General features: G+C 39.8%; 1 protein-coding gene across 4 annotated transcripts in view; it reads left to right on the forward strand.

Annotated features, from left to right (window-relative positions):
• Window positions 1–13,515, forward strand: part of PPME1 (protein phosphatase methylesterase 1) — a 188,222-nt gene extending 174,707 nt beyond the window's left edge. For all 4 annotated transcript variants that reach the window (XM_053708738.1, XM_053708740.1, XM_053708739.1 and 1 more), the window contains exon 15: window positions 12,881–13,515. In XM_053708738.1, coding sequence (XP_053564713.1) covers window positions 12,881–12,899 — 19 coding nt within the window. In that variant the 3' untranslated portion in view covers window positions 12,900–13,515. The remainder of the gene's footprint in view (window positions 1–12,880) is intronic.
• The last annotated feature ends 2,045 nt before the right edge of the window (window positions 13,516–15,560 follow it).

A 15,560-nucleotide genomic window follows, 5' to 3' on the forward strand; every position in this document is an offset into this window, starting at 1 on the left:
TGTCTGTAATCAGAGAACAGGGTATTGTGGTATTTCCTTATTTGGACGATATCTTGGTACTTGCTCAGTCTTTACATTTAGCAGAATCTCATACGAATCGACTTGTGTTGTTTCTTCAAGATCATGGTTGGAGGATCAATTTACCAAAAAGTTCTTTGATTCCTCAGACAAGGGTAACCTTTCTGGGTTTCCAGATGGATTCAGTGTCCATGACTCTGTCTTTAACAGACAAGAGACGTCTAAAATTGATTGCAGCTTGTCGAAACCTTCAGTCACAATCATTCCCTTCGGTAGCCTTATGCATGGAAATTCTAGGTCTTATGACTGCTGCATCGGACGCGATCCCCTTTGCTCGTTTTCACATGCGACCTCTTCAGCTCTGTATGCTGAAGCAATGGTGCAAGGATTACACGAAGATGTCTCAATTAATATCTTTAAAACCGATTGTTCGACACTCTCTAACATGGTGGACAGATCACCATCGTTTAATTCAAGGGGCTTCTTTTGTACTTCCGACCTGGACTGTAATTTCAACAGATGCAAGTCTCACAGGTTGGGGAGCTGTGTGGGGATCTCTGACGGCACAAGGAGTTTGGGAATCTCAGGAGGTGAGATTACCGATCAATATTTTGGAACTCCGTGCAATTTTCAGAGCTCTTCAGTTTTGGCCTCTTCTGAAGAGAGAATCGTTCATTTGTTTTCAAACAGACAATGTCACAACTGTGGCATACATCAATCATCAAGGAGGGACTCACAGTCCTCTGGCTATGAAAGAAGTATCTCGAATTTTGGTTTGGGCGGAATCCAGCTCCTGTCTAATCTCTGCGGTTCATATCCCAGGTATAGACAATTGGGAAGCGGATTATCTCAGTCGCCAAACGTTGCATCCGGGCGAATGGTCTCTTCACCCAGAGGTATTTCTTCAGATTGTTCAAATGTGGGAACTTCCAGAAATAGATCTGATGGCGTCTCATCTAAACAAGAAACTTCCCAGGTATCTGTCCAGATCCCGGGATCCTCAGGCGGAGGCAGTGGATGCATTATCACTTCCTTGGAAGTATCATCCTGCCTATATCTTTCCGCCTCTAGTTCTTCTTCCAAGAGTAATCTCCAAGATTCTGAAGGAATGCTCGTTTGTTCTGCTGGTAGCTCCGGCATGGCCTCACAGGTTTTGGTATACGGATCTTGTCCGGATGGCCTCTTGCCAACCGTGGACTCTTCCGTTAAGACCAGACCTTCTGTCACAAGGTCCTTTTTTCCATCAGGATCTGAAATCCTTAAATTTAAAGGTATGGAGATTGAACGCTTGATTCTTGGTCAAAGAGGTTTCTCTGACTCTGTGATTAATACTATGTTACAGGCTCGTAAATCTGTATCTCGAGAGATATATTATAGAGTCTGGAAGACTTATATTTCTTGGTGTCTTTCTCATCATTTTTCTTGGCATTCTTTTAGAATACCGAGAATTTTACAGTTTCTTCAGGATGGTTTAGATAAGGGTTTGTCCGCAAGTTCTTTGAAAGGACAAATCTCTGCTCTTTCTGTTCTTTTTCACAGAAAGATTGCTATTCTTCCTGATATTCATTGTTTTGTACAAGCTTTGGTTCGTATAAAACCTGTTATTAAGTCAATTTCTCCTCCTTGGAGTTTGAATTTGGTTTTGGGAGCTCTTCAAGCTCCTCCGTTTGAACCTATGCATTCATTGGACATTAAATTACTTTCTTGGAAAGTTTTGTTCCTTTTGGCCATCTCTTCTGCTAGAAGAGTTTCTGAATTATCTGCTCTTTCTTGTGAGTCTCCTTTTCTGATTTTTCATCAGGATAAGGCGGTGTTGCGAACTTCTTTTGAATTTTTACCTAAATTGTGAATTCCAACAACATTAGTAGAGAAATTGTGGTTCCTTCATTATGTCCTAATCCTAAGAATTCTAAGGAGAAATCGTTGCATTCTTTGGATGTTGTTAGAGCTTTGAAATATTATGTTGAAGCTACGAAATCTTTCCGTAAGACTTCTGGTTTATTTGTTATCTTTTCCGGTTCTAGAAAAGGCCAGAAAGCTTCTGCCATTTCTTTGGCATCTTGGTTGAAATCTTTAATTCATCTTGCCTATGTTGAGTCGGGTAAAACTCTGCCTCAAAGAATTACAGCTCATTCTACTAGGTCAGTTTCTACTTCCTGGGCGTTTAGGAATGAAGCTTCGGTTGACCAGATTTGCAAAGCAGCAACTTGGTCCTCTTTGCATACTTTTACTAAATTCTACCATTTTGATGTATTTTCTTCTTCTGAAGCAGTTTTTGGTAGAAAAGTACTTCAGGCAGCGGTTTCAGTTTGAATCTTCTGCTTCTGTTTTTCGTTAAACTTGATTTTTGGGTGTGGATTATTTTCAGCAGGAATTGGCTGTCTTTATTTTATCCCTCCCTCTCTAGTGACTCTTGTGTGGAAAGATCCACATCTTGGGTAGTCATTATCCCATACGTCACTAGCTCATGGACTCTTGCTAATTACATGAAAGAAAACATAATTTATGTAAGAACTTACCTGATAAACTCATTTCTTTCATATTAGCAAGAGTCCATGAGGCCCGCCCTTTTTTTTGTGGTGGTTATGATTTTTGTATAAAGCACAATTATTCCAATTCCTTATTTTATATGCTTTCGCACTTTATCACCCCACTTCTTGGCTATTCGTTAAACTGAATTGTGGGTGTGGTGAGGGGTGTATTTATAGGCATTTTGAGGTTTGGGAAACTTTGCCCCTCCTGATAGGAATGTATATCCCATACGTCACTAGCTCATGGACTCTTGCTAATATGAAAGAAATGAATTTATCAGGTAAGTTCTTACATAAATTATGTTTTTTAGTTTACTCTCACACTCAGTATTCCCATGACAAACTAGGGAAACAGATATGCTATTAGTGCATTCTTAGGGCCAAGGTTTTCTGTAAATTTTGTTTGTTTCAATTTAATCAATGCACAACACTCTAGTCCCCATAGATCTATATCTATAATTGATAATATTTTAATATGAAGGGCATTCCCATTAAATCGGTGTGTAGTGCTATTATTTTCTTATTTCTGCTTTATCCAGAATACCTTGTGACTGTGACCAACAAAGGTCACTGTCCAGAGTCTCTTGACATTTCTGCTTATCCAAAATGTCTTTGACCTTTGTTGGTCGCAGTCACAGTCCAGGTCACGTGTCCTTGTGACTGAGTCACTGAACATTTCTGCTTATCCATAATGACTAGTGAACAAAAGAGGTCGCTTTCACAGTCACTTGGCTTTTGTATTGATCAGGGTAGCAGCTAGATCCCATTTAGCTAAAGCAACTTCTGCTATGATTACATACAGAGAAGCCACAGGAAGCAGAAATGTAGGAGACTCAATAGGAATCTGCTCCTTTTTTCACCTGCATCTGTGCTTGGACCTTGTATTGAGGGGCAAGTGGAGGATTTGTTGCCTGTATTTATGTTACGGTTTTAAAGTGTTTTTTTTTTTTTTTAAATGAAATGATATACTGGGGTACAAAAGACGTCACTATGAGTCACTTGGCTTTTGAATGTTTCAGGGTAACAGCTAGTCCAATTTAGCTAAAGGACCTTTTCAGTGATCACATGCTGAGGATTACAGGAAGCAAAGGGTGGGAGACTCAAATTAATAGGAATCTGCTGTGTGTTTCACCTGCCCCTCTGTGGTTGGAGCTTGTATTGAGAGGCAAGAAAATGATTTCTTGCTTGGTACCCTGATAAATTCAAAAGCCAAGTGTCTTTCAGTGACCTCTTGTATCCAGGCATATTATTTCATTAAAAAAAAAACAACAAAAAAACTACTTTAAAATCGTAGGATGAAAACAAGTATTGACTGTTTTCTCGCACATCAATTTGAGTCTCCTACATTTTATTGCTTCCTTTAGCTCTCTGTATGTAATCATATCAGAAGGTGCTTAATCTAAATGGGATCTAGCTGCTACCCTGATAAATGCAAAAGCCAAGTAATGTGACAGTGACCTCTTTTGGTCAGTCATTATCACAAGTGAAATGTTCAGAGACTCAGTGACAATGACACTGACCTTTGTTGGTCTCAGTCTGTCAAGGTCACAAGTCATTTTGGATAAACAGAAATGACAAGTAACTGACAATGATGACCTTTGTTGCCCTCAGTCATGGTCACAAGGTATTTTGGATAAGCATAAATGTCAAGTGACTTTGACAGTGACCTTTTTTTAGTCACAGTCCAGGCCACAAAGCATTTTGGATCAACAGACATGTCAAGTGACTCTTGACAGTGACAGCAACTGTGATCTTTAACGTGTCCCAAATCTGACAGTGACAATGACACTGTCCTTTGTTGGTCACAATCAAGGTCAAAAGGCATTTTGGATAAGCAGAAATGTCAAGAGACTCTGACAATGACCTTTGTTGCCCTCAGTCATGGTCACAATGTATTTGGGATAAGCAGAAATGTCAAGTGACTGACCGTGACCTTTTTTTTTTTTTTTGACACAGTCAAGGTCACAAAGCATTTTGGATTAGCAGAAATGTCAAGTGACTCTTGACAGTGACAGCAACTGGGACCTTTAAGGTGTCACAAATCTGACAGTGACGTTGACACTGACCTTTGTTGGTCACAGTCAAGGTCACAAGGCATTTTGGATAAGCAGAAATGTCAAGAGACTATGACAGTGACCTTTGCTGGTCACAAGGTATTTTGGATAAGCAGAAATGTCAAGTGACAGCAACTGGGACCTTTAAGGTGTCACAAATTAAAATGCTTGTCGGTGTCATGTGGAAATTTTGCATTAAATCTGCTATGTGACTATGACATTGGACAATGTCCTAAAATGGACACTGTACCGCTGCTTACTTTCCTTTAACCTACTAAATTTGCATTCTTGCTAAATCAGATCAGTGCTATGGATCAGTGATTGGATCTATTGTAAAATCCACAAAAAAGCATCAAACTAAACATTTTTCTTCTTAAACAGGAAGAGTCCACAGCTACATTCATTACTTTTGGGAATTCAGAACCTGGCCACCAGGAGGAGGCAAAGACACCCCAGCCAAAGGCTGGTCAGTTACAGTTTATTCGCCTGTCTGTGGTTAGGAAACTGACCATTTAGCCTTCCAGTGTGGGGTCAGGTCGTCAGGCCTGTCTACATGGTTTACCGGTTGGGAGTTCTTTTTAGACTCTTGGGTTTGTGGATGTTGCTAGGTACTTTACATCTAAGGAAGACACTGTCTGGGTACGCTCCTAACCATAGGAGGCAGCTTATGGGTGACGCCGGCTTAGGACCATGTCTCTTACCTGGAAAGGGTATGGACGGTTCTGCTTAACCCCTTGGAGGGGGCGGGGGTTTTATGACTCTTATGAGAAATTAATGTCATCCTGAGGCTTTAGTTTCAGGTTTTCTGACGGGCCCCTACTTTTCTGCTGGAACATCTGATGCTTCCTGGTAGGATCCAGTTGCTATCCAACTGGGCTGACAATATTGGCCGACGGCCTCTAGTAGGGTGTTTTCCGTTGTTTAATTTACGTGTTCTCCTTAGTTGGAGGTACCTCAGTATCTTTAAAAGGCTCGTGGGTCCTTATTTTTCTCGCCTCATAGGTTTTTTTTCCCTCTTGCGTTCTCAGTATCACGGAATTGATTTCTGGTATCTGAATGCAGTGGATCAGAGCGCTTTCTTCCTTTGAGGAGTGCAGTGTAGGGGTCCTTGGACCCGAGCATGAGGTACCTGTCATGATTTGGGGTAGCATGCTAATTTTTTAGTAGTGGTTAGAGTTCTACTCTAGGGCTTTGACGCCTCGTAGATCCATTCTTTTTTCTTCCGAAGGTCTGAGATTCTTGTCTGCAAAAGGTCTTTCACTAGCCTTGGGGCTGGGACCATTATCCTGGAAGGAAGATCGGGGATCTGTCTGCTTTGCAGCATGGACCGTTTTCTTTTATGAATCTGCCTTAACCTTTGTTTGGGGGACTCTTAGTGCCCATCTCTCTACCGGCGGCGGCTGTTGCCGGGATGGATGGCTCCTTGGATTCTGGAATTATCTGGTTGGGAGCTGTTGTCGAGATTTTTCAGCACTTTTCAATGGGATGAGTCCCACCATGGCTTAAGGCGGCTTTGTTGCCTGTGGAAGGGTCATCGCGAGTTTGCCATAGGTGGCCCTGTGCCCTCTTTTAGAGCTCTTTTTAAGCTGCTGGGACGGTTTTCCTGTCTCTGCTTGTCTAGGCTTAACCTGATGGGTCTTGTCTTGTCTCAGTTACAAGAGGAAACTCACGATTTTTCTGGTACACCATAGTTGGTATGGTGCTGTTAGGGATTGAGGGTGGCCTTCTGGTCATCTTAGTGACGTTTTTTCCTGACTATCTTCTGGTCCTTGTCCTCCTAGGGAGTTTGTTCCCTGGACAGTGGTCATGCAGCGACCTCGGGTTGCTTAAGTTAATTGATCTTTTGGATATCTCATGGGGCTTCTATTCTCCCTTTCTGGGTTAGATAGAGAGTTTGACCAGTTTTTGAGTTAAGTCCGTTCTGGAGGGTCCTTTGTATTTCCTGGGTTTCTCTACTCTCCCTCTCGGGGGTTGATAGAGGTTTTTCGGTTTTGGAATGTGAGAGTTGAGTGCCGCAGGGCTGACTCTTCGGAGGCCTTATGCTGAGTCTGAGTGGTCTCTAGCATGGCTTTGAAGGTTGTGTAACTGATGAGTGGTTACCTGGGCTCCGTTTTTTCCCTTGTCATTATAGTTTTTTTGTAGGGTGTAGGGTAATTTCAGGTTGTGGTGCCTTTAGAAGCAGTCGCATTTTTGAACACCCACCCTTGGTTTGCATTCAGTGTTCTCTTGCTTGGGTATTGTTTTCCCAAAAGTAATGAATGCAGCTGTGGACTCTTCCTGTTTAAGAACGAAAAACATAAATTATGTTTACCTGATAATTTTATTTTGTTCTGACAGGAAGAGTCCACAGCTCCTGCCCGCGCTTTATCTATGGGTCAGCAGTAAATTTTAGTTCACCCTGATATTTCTTCTACTGTTCCTTGTTCCCTTGGCAAAATGACTGGGTGATGAGGGAAGTGGGGGAGACATTTGAAGCCTTTGGCTGGGGTGTCTTTGCCTCCTTCTGGTGGCCAGGTTCTGAATTCGCAAAAGTAATGAATGCAGCTGTGGACTCTTCCTGTCAGAAGAAAAGAAAATTATTAGATAAGCATAATTTATGTTTTTATTGATCTACAGATTTTTGCATCAAGCTATTGACTGCAAGAGAAGGTTGCAGAACAAATTACATCCCAGTTTGGATGTCGAGGCCGAAGGGCATCATTGATAAAAATGAATCTATCCATCGTTTACTCATTTACCAATGCTATTGATCTGTCCCTTTTTTGTTCCCTCTCCGCCTGTAGCTTTTCCAGCTGAACCCGTGGCTTCAGTTCCCGGGACACCCTTACACCTTTCCTCTGCAACCCACCAGATCATATCTGTGTCTGTACATGTTTTCCTTTACCCACTCAACTGCCAGGGAGCTGTACAGTTCTCCCGCTGATTAATATGAACCATTTGAGTGCTCCCTCTGTATTATAATGGCAATGATGTCCTCCTATATTATATCGTATTATAAAATCATATTATATTATGAACCTCAGAATGTTGTCGCTAACAGTATGCTAAATACAACTGCGTTACAATTTAAATTCCATTCACCGTACTACTATGGATAATTTATTATTTAAGAACATACGCATTGCAACAGCCGCACAAGTTATTGAAACAGGAAGTGTAGATAACTGAGTAGCTCAGGTGCACCTGACGTGTTAATGAAACGCAGGTGTGGAGGGGGTTAACAGCACTAATCCCTCATTAATACCATTCACGTTGCTTGTTGGGGCTGATACAGGGGTCAATATTAAGAGGGGCAATGTGCCGGATTCTTATTACAACACAGCCAATAGAAAGAAATGCTTTAATTGTTATATTAATACACAAATGTAAAGCCAGCGAACCGAACATTATAATTAGAAACAAAAACAACCCAGATATAGAATATTAGATTTTAATTTATACATCTTCCCTATAAACAAAAATGTACTTAGAAAACAAGCTTTGTGCGTCTCAGTGCTCAATTAGAATCTGTTTTTCACAGCACAACACGATCTGCTGCTTCTGTCTGCTTAGTGATCCTCTCAATTCTAAGGAATTAAAGCTGCAAGCAGTGCAGGGGAAGTATCAACACTGTATTGAAGTGCTGGAGTGGGCAGGTCCTCAAGAGCTGCGGTCCCATCTAACTTCAGATCCCTTTAGTTAGATATAGGAAAGTCAAAATTAAACTTGCATGATTCAGATAGTGTTTAATTTTAAGACACCTTTGATTTACTTCCTTTTTTCAAATGTGCTTTGTTCTTTAAAAAAAAAAAGACGTACCTATCCTACACTAGTGCGAGCTAGCTGCTGATTGGTGCCTGCACACATTTGTCTCTTGTGATTAGCTAACTTGATGTGTTTTGCTAGCTGCCAATGTTCCTTCAGCAAAGCATAACAATAGAATGAAGCAAATTTGATAATGGAACTAAATTGGAAAGTTGATTAAAATTGTATGTTCTATCCGAATCACAAAAGAAACTTCGGGGCTTCCTGTCCCTTTAAGCCAGTGTATTAACTGTAAAAGGCTTTACACGATGCAAACTCTTATATAAATTACTAATAAACACTAGTGCACCCAGGTGAGCCAGTCTGGTCCTGACAGTGAGGGGGAGGCAGTTACCCTATTGTGACCCCCCCTCCCCGGATCTGCCACTGCACGCTTGCCACTGATATTCAGATTTCCTGCTGCCACTATCGCCTACCAATTGATCTAATCCCCAGGGCGCTACAAGACCAGAACAAACTGAAAACAGTGCTGAGCTGCAGGAGGGAAACTAAAGCAGAACTGAAAGCAGTGCTGAGCTGCAGGAGGGAAACTAAAGCAGAAGGGATAACTCACAGGGCCTTGCCCTCCGGCCTCCTCACATCTGTGGGAGATCTAAATCTCACTCTGAGACGTCCCAGACCACGACCACACGCATGCCGTGCAAAAGGATCTAAGGGGCATTCACACGTAGGGATGCACCGAAATTTCGGCCGCAGAAAGTTTCGGTCTTAAATAGCATTTTTGGCTATTTCGGTTTTCGGCTTTTTTGCCTGTTATTTTCGGTAAAATTATTGTGTAGCATGTTTCAAATTTGATGCTAGCCTAGAGCTGCTGTTTAAGTTTATTACTTGACTTACTGTTCTGCATATAATGAGTTTTCTAGGACTATACTTTATTTGGATAATTGGTAAAAAAACAAAACAGTTAAAAATGATTCTGTTACATAGAACTAAATGAAGAATAATACAGTATATTGATATTTATAATTGTTTTAAGTAAGGAAACATTTTGGCCAAAAATTGCATTTCTTTCTTTTTTTTTTATTTCTTGGTAAAATTATTGTGTAGCATATTATTGTTTTAAGATATTTTGGTCCAATTTTAGTGTATTACTTTCAATAAAAGTGTGGGCTTTTTTATTGGCTCTAATTATGCAAAAAAAAAAACTAAAAAAAATTAATTTGAAAAAGCACATTTTCGGTATCAGTTTCGGTTTTCGGCCAAGTGCATCCCGGATTTTCGGTCCAGAATTTCAATTTCGGTGCATCACTATTCACACGTGCTCACTGCTACCCCGCAATGCACTGAAAGACATGGTAACCAGTGCATTACTACTCTGTTACCCCTTGCTATGATACAGCTGGCTTAGTATAAAACGTGAGCCTAGTGGGACATAGAAATGTTGCCACAATTTGTAGTATCCCTGCCATGCTGTACTTACTGAGCCACTCCGTATTATTACCCTGTGCTTATCATTGGCATGTGCACGTGGGTGATTAGGGTGTGTCTAGGCAAAAAAAGACGCATGCCAATGTTAACAATGTAATCAGCGTGAACAATGTAATCACCGTGAACAATGTAACAGTCTTTTTCAAAAACAGGAATGTAAGCTCAGGACCATGCACGTGTGTGGGGCACTATACTGCAGCAGCTTTGCAAACATGTTATTCATTTGAAAGAACACTCGATTACAGTACTATTTTCTGCTATGTAGTGCTCCAGATGCCTACAGATGCATCTCTTTTTAACAAAGCATATCATGAGAATGAAGCAAATTTGATAATAAAATGAAAGAATATTTTTCTAAAATGCTATGCTACGTTGGACAAAAGAGAGTTTTTGGGCTTCATATTGCTTTAATATGAAGAATTGCCAACCATTTGTAGATTGTGAGACCATTTTATTATTATAAGTAACTATATAATTAACCTTTTCCATGCGTATGATGAGGATGTTTTTTCATGCAACTCTCTGCCCATGAGCGCATGAGGACCTGTTCTCGTCGTGCAGGGGGATTGCCAATCTGATGCTTTTGTAGGCGATCCCTCTCACTGCAGGCCATACTCGTTGGTAGTGTAGTGGGCGGTACTCCCAAAGCTGCATTGAAGTTCTGGTGATGTCAGCACAAATATGTGTGGTGACCTCACAGAGGGGAACCAGGAAGTGACAGGCATTAAAGGGAGCTGTATGGGGGGGATGTTTAAACACACTGACCTCAGCTCTCTTACTAGTCTCAGACCATAAAGACCCCTCATTTGAAAGAGATTTTACGGCTTTCAAGCCACAAGCCCCCAAACATTTTAAAGAAAAAAGTAAAAACACAAAACATTGGGTTTTTCGGGGGAACAGGACTATATAGGCTGAATAAAAAAATCTAAATGAGAAATGAAACATGTTCCCAAGGGAGCTATAATCACACCCTTGGGTAATGTGTTTTGGCCCGTACACTGGCCTTTTTCAAACTAAATCTATGAAAAGTTTTCATATATTTGTTTTGAAAAAGTCCTGTGTACAGGCCGAAACAACTTACCCTCTTTTTTTTTTTTCTCCTTTTTGGTAGCACTGGAGGTCTTTAAGGGGTGTCCCCGCCTAATGCCAATGTTTTCTGCTATCGGCCAGGAAAGCGAGGGCATCCGTTCTTTTACTTATCCAGTGGTGTTGATCTCCGGTTTTTATTTTTCTATTTTTGCCTATGCCTGGCACACAGGCTACCCTCCTAAACAAGACCTTTTTTGCCAATTGGAGATTTAGAGCTTATAAGTTATGTTTAACGAAATTGGTGCAGCCTTAACCTCCTTTTCTTCTCTCTCTCATATAACCTATAGTGTTTTGTGGAGTGGGGTAGCACCAGGTGGATGATAGTCTTATACCCACCTGAGGTTTCTATTCTAAGTGCTTTTATTTCTGTACCAGAGGGGCCCCTGTAGTTTATATTATAATTCCCAAAAGCATGCATTGCCTCTTTCATTTTTTACTTGATGACAATTTAGTAAGGTAATTACAGTAACAATAGTGGTCACCTGGCCATTTTCCATATTATTTACTAAAATGTTAACAACAATATATAGTTTGTATTTAATGCCTTTATTGCATCCTTCTCACGTGCCATGAAATATAAATAGAATACCTGTAATGGTATATTCTGAATCTACTGGGCCTGCTGAAAAAAAAAAAGTATATATAATTTGTGTTTATAACTTACTGGAATATCACTTACGATAGTGTTTAAATGGACTCCGCAAAAAATGCTTAAAGGGACAGTCAACACCAGAATTTGTTGTTGTTTAAAAAGATAGATAATCCCTTTATTACCCATTCCCCAGTTTTGCATAACTAACACAGTTATATTAATACACTTTTTACCTCTGTGATTATCTTGTGTCTAAGCCTCTGCAAATTGCCCCCTTCTTTCAGTTCTTTTGACGGACTTGCATTTTAGCCAATCAGTGCTGACTTCTAGGTAACTTCACGTGCGTAATCTCAATGTTATCTATTCTATATGACACACATAAACTAATGCCCTCTAGTGTTGAAAAACTGTCAAAATGCATTCAGATAAGAGGCGGCCTTCAAGGTCTAAGAAATTGGCATATGAGCCTATCGATTTAGCTTTCAACTAAGAATCATGAAAGTTTATTTTGGGCTTGACTGTCCCTTTTAAATCTGCTTAGCACAGGTGTGTGAGAGAGTCTGAATTGCCTGTAAAAGGGTTAAATCCATAGATACACTCCCATGCCAGGTCTGCTGCTGAGATGCACTTGACCAGTACAAGGTTGAAGATTGGTAACTACATACTGTATGTATACTGCTCCTAATTGGCTAACATGCTTATGAGCTGCAACGTGTGTGCTCCTCAGTAGGAATTTAGCTATGTGCCTTGGCAGGGGTTAAACACACAGTTACCATGATGCATTCATACAATAATAAAGTGTTCTAACAGTGTTTCTCAACTCCTCAATCACCCCTAACAGGCCAGATTTTCATATCATCTGATCTAGAGCACAGGTTAATAACCATGGTTACTGATCAACTGAATATCTCACCTGTGATCTAGTTCGGATATCATACAAATCTGGCCTGTTAGTGGTACTTGAGGACTGGAGTTGAGTATGACTAGACAAGAACATATTATTGTATTTATGTGGTCTTTTACTTTTCTGTGTTGTGACTGAATATGAGAGAATGACATTATTTTTTTACCAATAAATCATCTCTCATCTCCTTCCTGTCATTTTCCACCATCTTTTTGTATTGAACCCTGCTCTGCTATTGCTTCTATCTATTTTTTCACTCCCTGCCTTATCCTTTGTTCCTTCAGCCTCTCACTGATTTAACCCATGGTTTATGGTTGTCTCACAGACTTCAGGCCATAAATATATGTGCTAGGGAAACTGACAACTGCAGTATACAAGAACGTACAGAGTTGGTTTGTTGCACTGTATAAGTGTGTACATCGCACCTAAATTAATGATATTGCACCATTTCTTTCTGCAGTGTCTTTCCTGGTTGTTAGTTCGCTGGAGTGTGGAGAACATATTAAAATAACAAGAGGCCGCTGTGATGTTCTCAGTGTTCGCCATCAACCCTGGTCCAACCAAGGAGCTGGATTCTGCCAGTACCTGCAAAACAACTGCACAACAAAGTGTACATGTTTGTTTATTTTCATTAATATACCGCTGTCTGTGTGAGGACGACACATCTTCCGGCCATCTCCAAGAATGTGCCTTTCCGAGGCCTTTCATGCAGTGTAAATCTGATCCGTTCTCATGCAGAAATAACTGACTGTCGGGAGGATGGTCTACAAATGCATCCGACAGCAAAAAGGTTGAATAAAATCTTGCATAGCCATATTGCAACCTCTAAACCTTGTTCTCTAGATCCTGTTGTTCTACTTCCTGCAAATGCTTATGTTGGTTTGGGCAGACGAATGACAAACTGTCACTAAAGGTGTCACCTTGATGATGGAGCAGGAGGGAGGTTAACCGTGCATTGTAATATTAAATAAGGGATATTACTAAAACCAGTGAATTGCAAGCTCCTTTCACAGCAAGCAAAAAATTTGTTGCACATGTAGAAGGAAGATGTAATAATTTGCCTAAAAAAATAAAAATTTTATTTATAGTACTGGATATGTACAACTCACTGACTTTTTTTTTTTTAATACAAATCTTTCAAATTTATCATTCAGGTGTTGTGACATCGAGAGGGATGGTATTTATTCCATTTACACTAGTTGGCCACTTTGATAGGTACTCCTTTCTAGTACTATGTAAAACACCTTTTGCCTTCAGCACTATCTTTGTCTTCTGGGTTCAACAAGGTGCTAAAACCACTTCTTAAAATTATTTAATTTCTAAAAAAAAAATATATTAATCCATGTTCGTGTTACAAAACCGATCCCATATCACCCCAAAAATGTCCTAATGCATTGTTTTGAGGCCTGAGCCTTTGGAGTGAACTAAATTCATTATCATTTCTGTTGAACCTTCTTAAAAAGTGTGGGCTTTTTGACATGAGTGTCCTTTTGCAGTCGTTATGGCTATAGAAAAACATTCATGGTCAGCAATAATGCTTTGAGAAAAATGGTGCTTAGCTATACAGTGACATTCTAATCATGCTCATTTGAATTTGATTAGGTCATTACATATTTCCATTATAAAACCATCCACACATTGTTACCCCACCTCCTGCCTCTGTTGACCCCAAAATAGGATGGATCCATAGATCTATGGTTGTTTACACTAAACTCCAACCTTACCTTATACAGTGGGAATAAACGTTTCATAGCTGGCAAAAAAAAATTCCAATCTTCATTAAATGGTTCCTGTGATCAGTGTAGCTGTAGACACCTCTACCTTGTCTTAGCTGCATGGTCTTCTGCTAGTGTACGTCGTCCACTTTGCTATTTTGAGGTGACGTTGTGCGCACCACTGTAGTAAAGTGGTTGTTTGTGTATCCACATTAACAGGTCAAGCCATTCTTTGATCTGTGTTAGTTACAAGCTGTTTTTGACCATATTTTTGGATTATTTTTTTTAAATAAAATTGCACCATTTTTCTTCCTAAGATAGGGAGTTGTTGATATATGAAATATTGATTCCCTAGAGCCCCTAGGAAGGAGGGGGGGGGATGGGTTAGAACTCCTGTGATCTACTAAAATTAAACCTGGGTATTATAGTAGGTAGTGCCTTATGCTCATATGTATCACGATATTCAAAGGGAGAAGGGACAGAAAAAGAGAGGCATAATATGGCACACTTGTTTGGAGAAAAAAACAATTCTGTGTATACTTGTGTGGTGTATTATGTAATGATTTAAACGTAACTTTTATGCAAACATAATATCTAAAAAAGAGAGTGGTGAAATCCACTACTGAAATTGGTTCAAATAAAATTGTGTCATAGTGACGATTGACACACAAAACTCCTCTCTGATATGACACAGTGATCAATCTGTGTCATAAAGCCCGGTTTATATAGCTCTTTACAATAAGTGTTTTAACCACAGACTCAATAGTAGTTAAATATCAATTACATTTTAAGGCTGTAGCTCCGTAAAGTATGTGGATTATATATATGGATCAGTTGTCCACTTAAACTATATCACAAACATCATATCCCATAAATGTTGACTGGGATCTGTATTGAGATTCGGAGCTTGTCAGTTAAATGCCTAGTGCTTTTAAGTGAATATATCACAGTTTCTATATAGCGTATCAGACGTTGTTGTGTCAGTACATAATAGGTTGACAAAGCATACTGGTTAGTGCATGGTTCTTTATAGTGAATACATCATGAGTCTTATATAAAGTGTCTGAACCTGCGATGTCAGTGTTTAGTATTAGGCTGACAGTACATATAGAGTATGCTTACTATTTCAATAAGTTAAAGTAAAGATATTTATCAATTAACGCTGTTTCGATCAGAGACAAATAAACCACTTGCAGATATAGCCAAAAGTAACAACTAGGACTATGTTTAGGTTATTAAATATATCTACGATTGCTCCCTTTACAATTAGAGCTAGTAAGCCAACAGTGTAACTAATAGTCACAATTTAAACTGATGTCTATGGTAATATTTTGCCTTAGAGGCCAACAAATTAAGATAAATAAGCAGGCTGTCAGAGAGGAGCAGTGCTTACAGTTTACAATTGTCATCCTTTCCAGTTATTAT

Source organism: Bombina bombina, chromosome 3 (genome assembly GCF_027579735.1).
Source record: "Bombina bombina isolate aBomBom1 chromosome 3, aBomBom1.pri, whole genome shotgun sequence".
NCBI classification, from domain to species: Eukaryota; Metazoa; Chordata; class Amphibia; order Anura; family Bombinatoridae; genus Bombina; species Bombina bombina.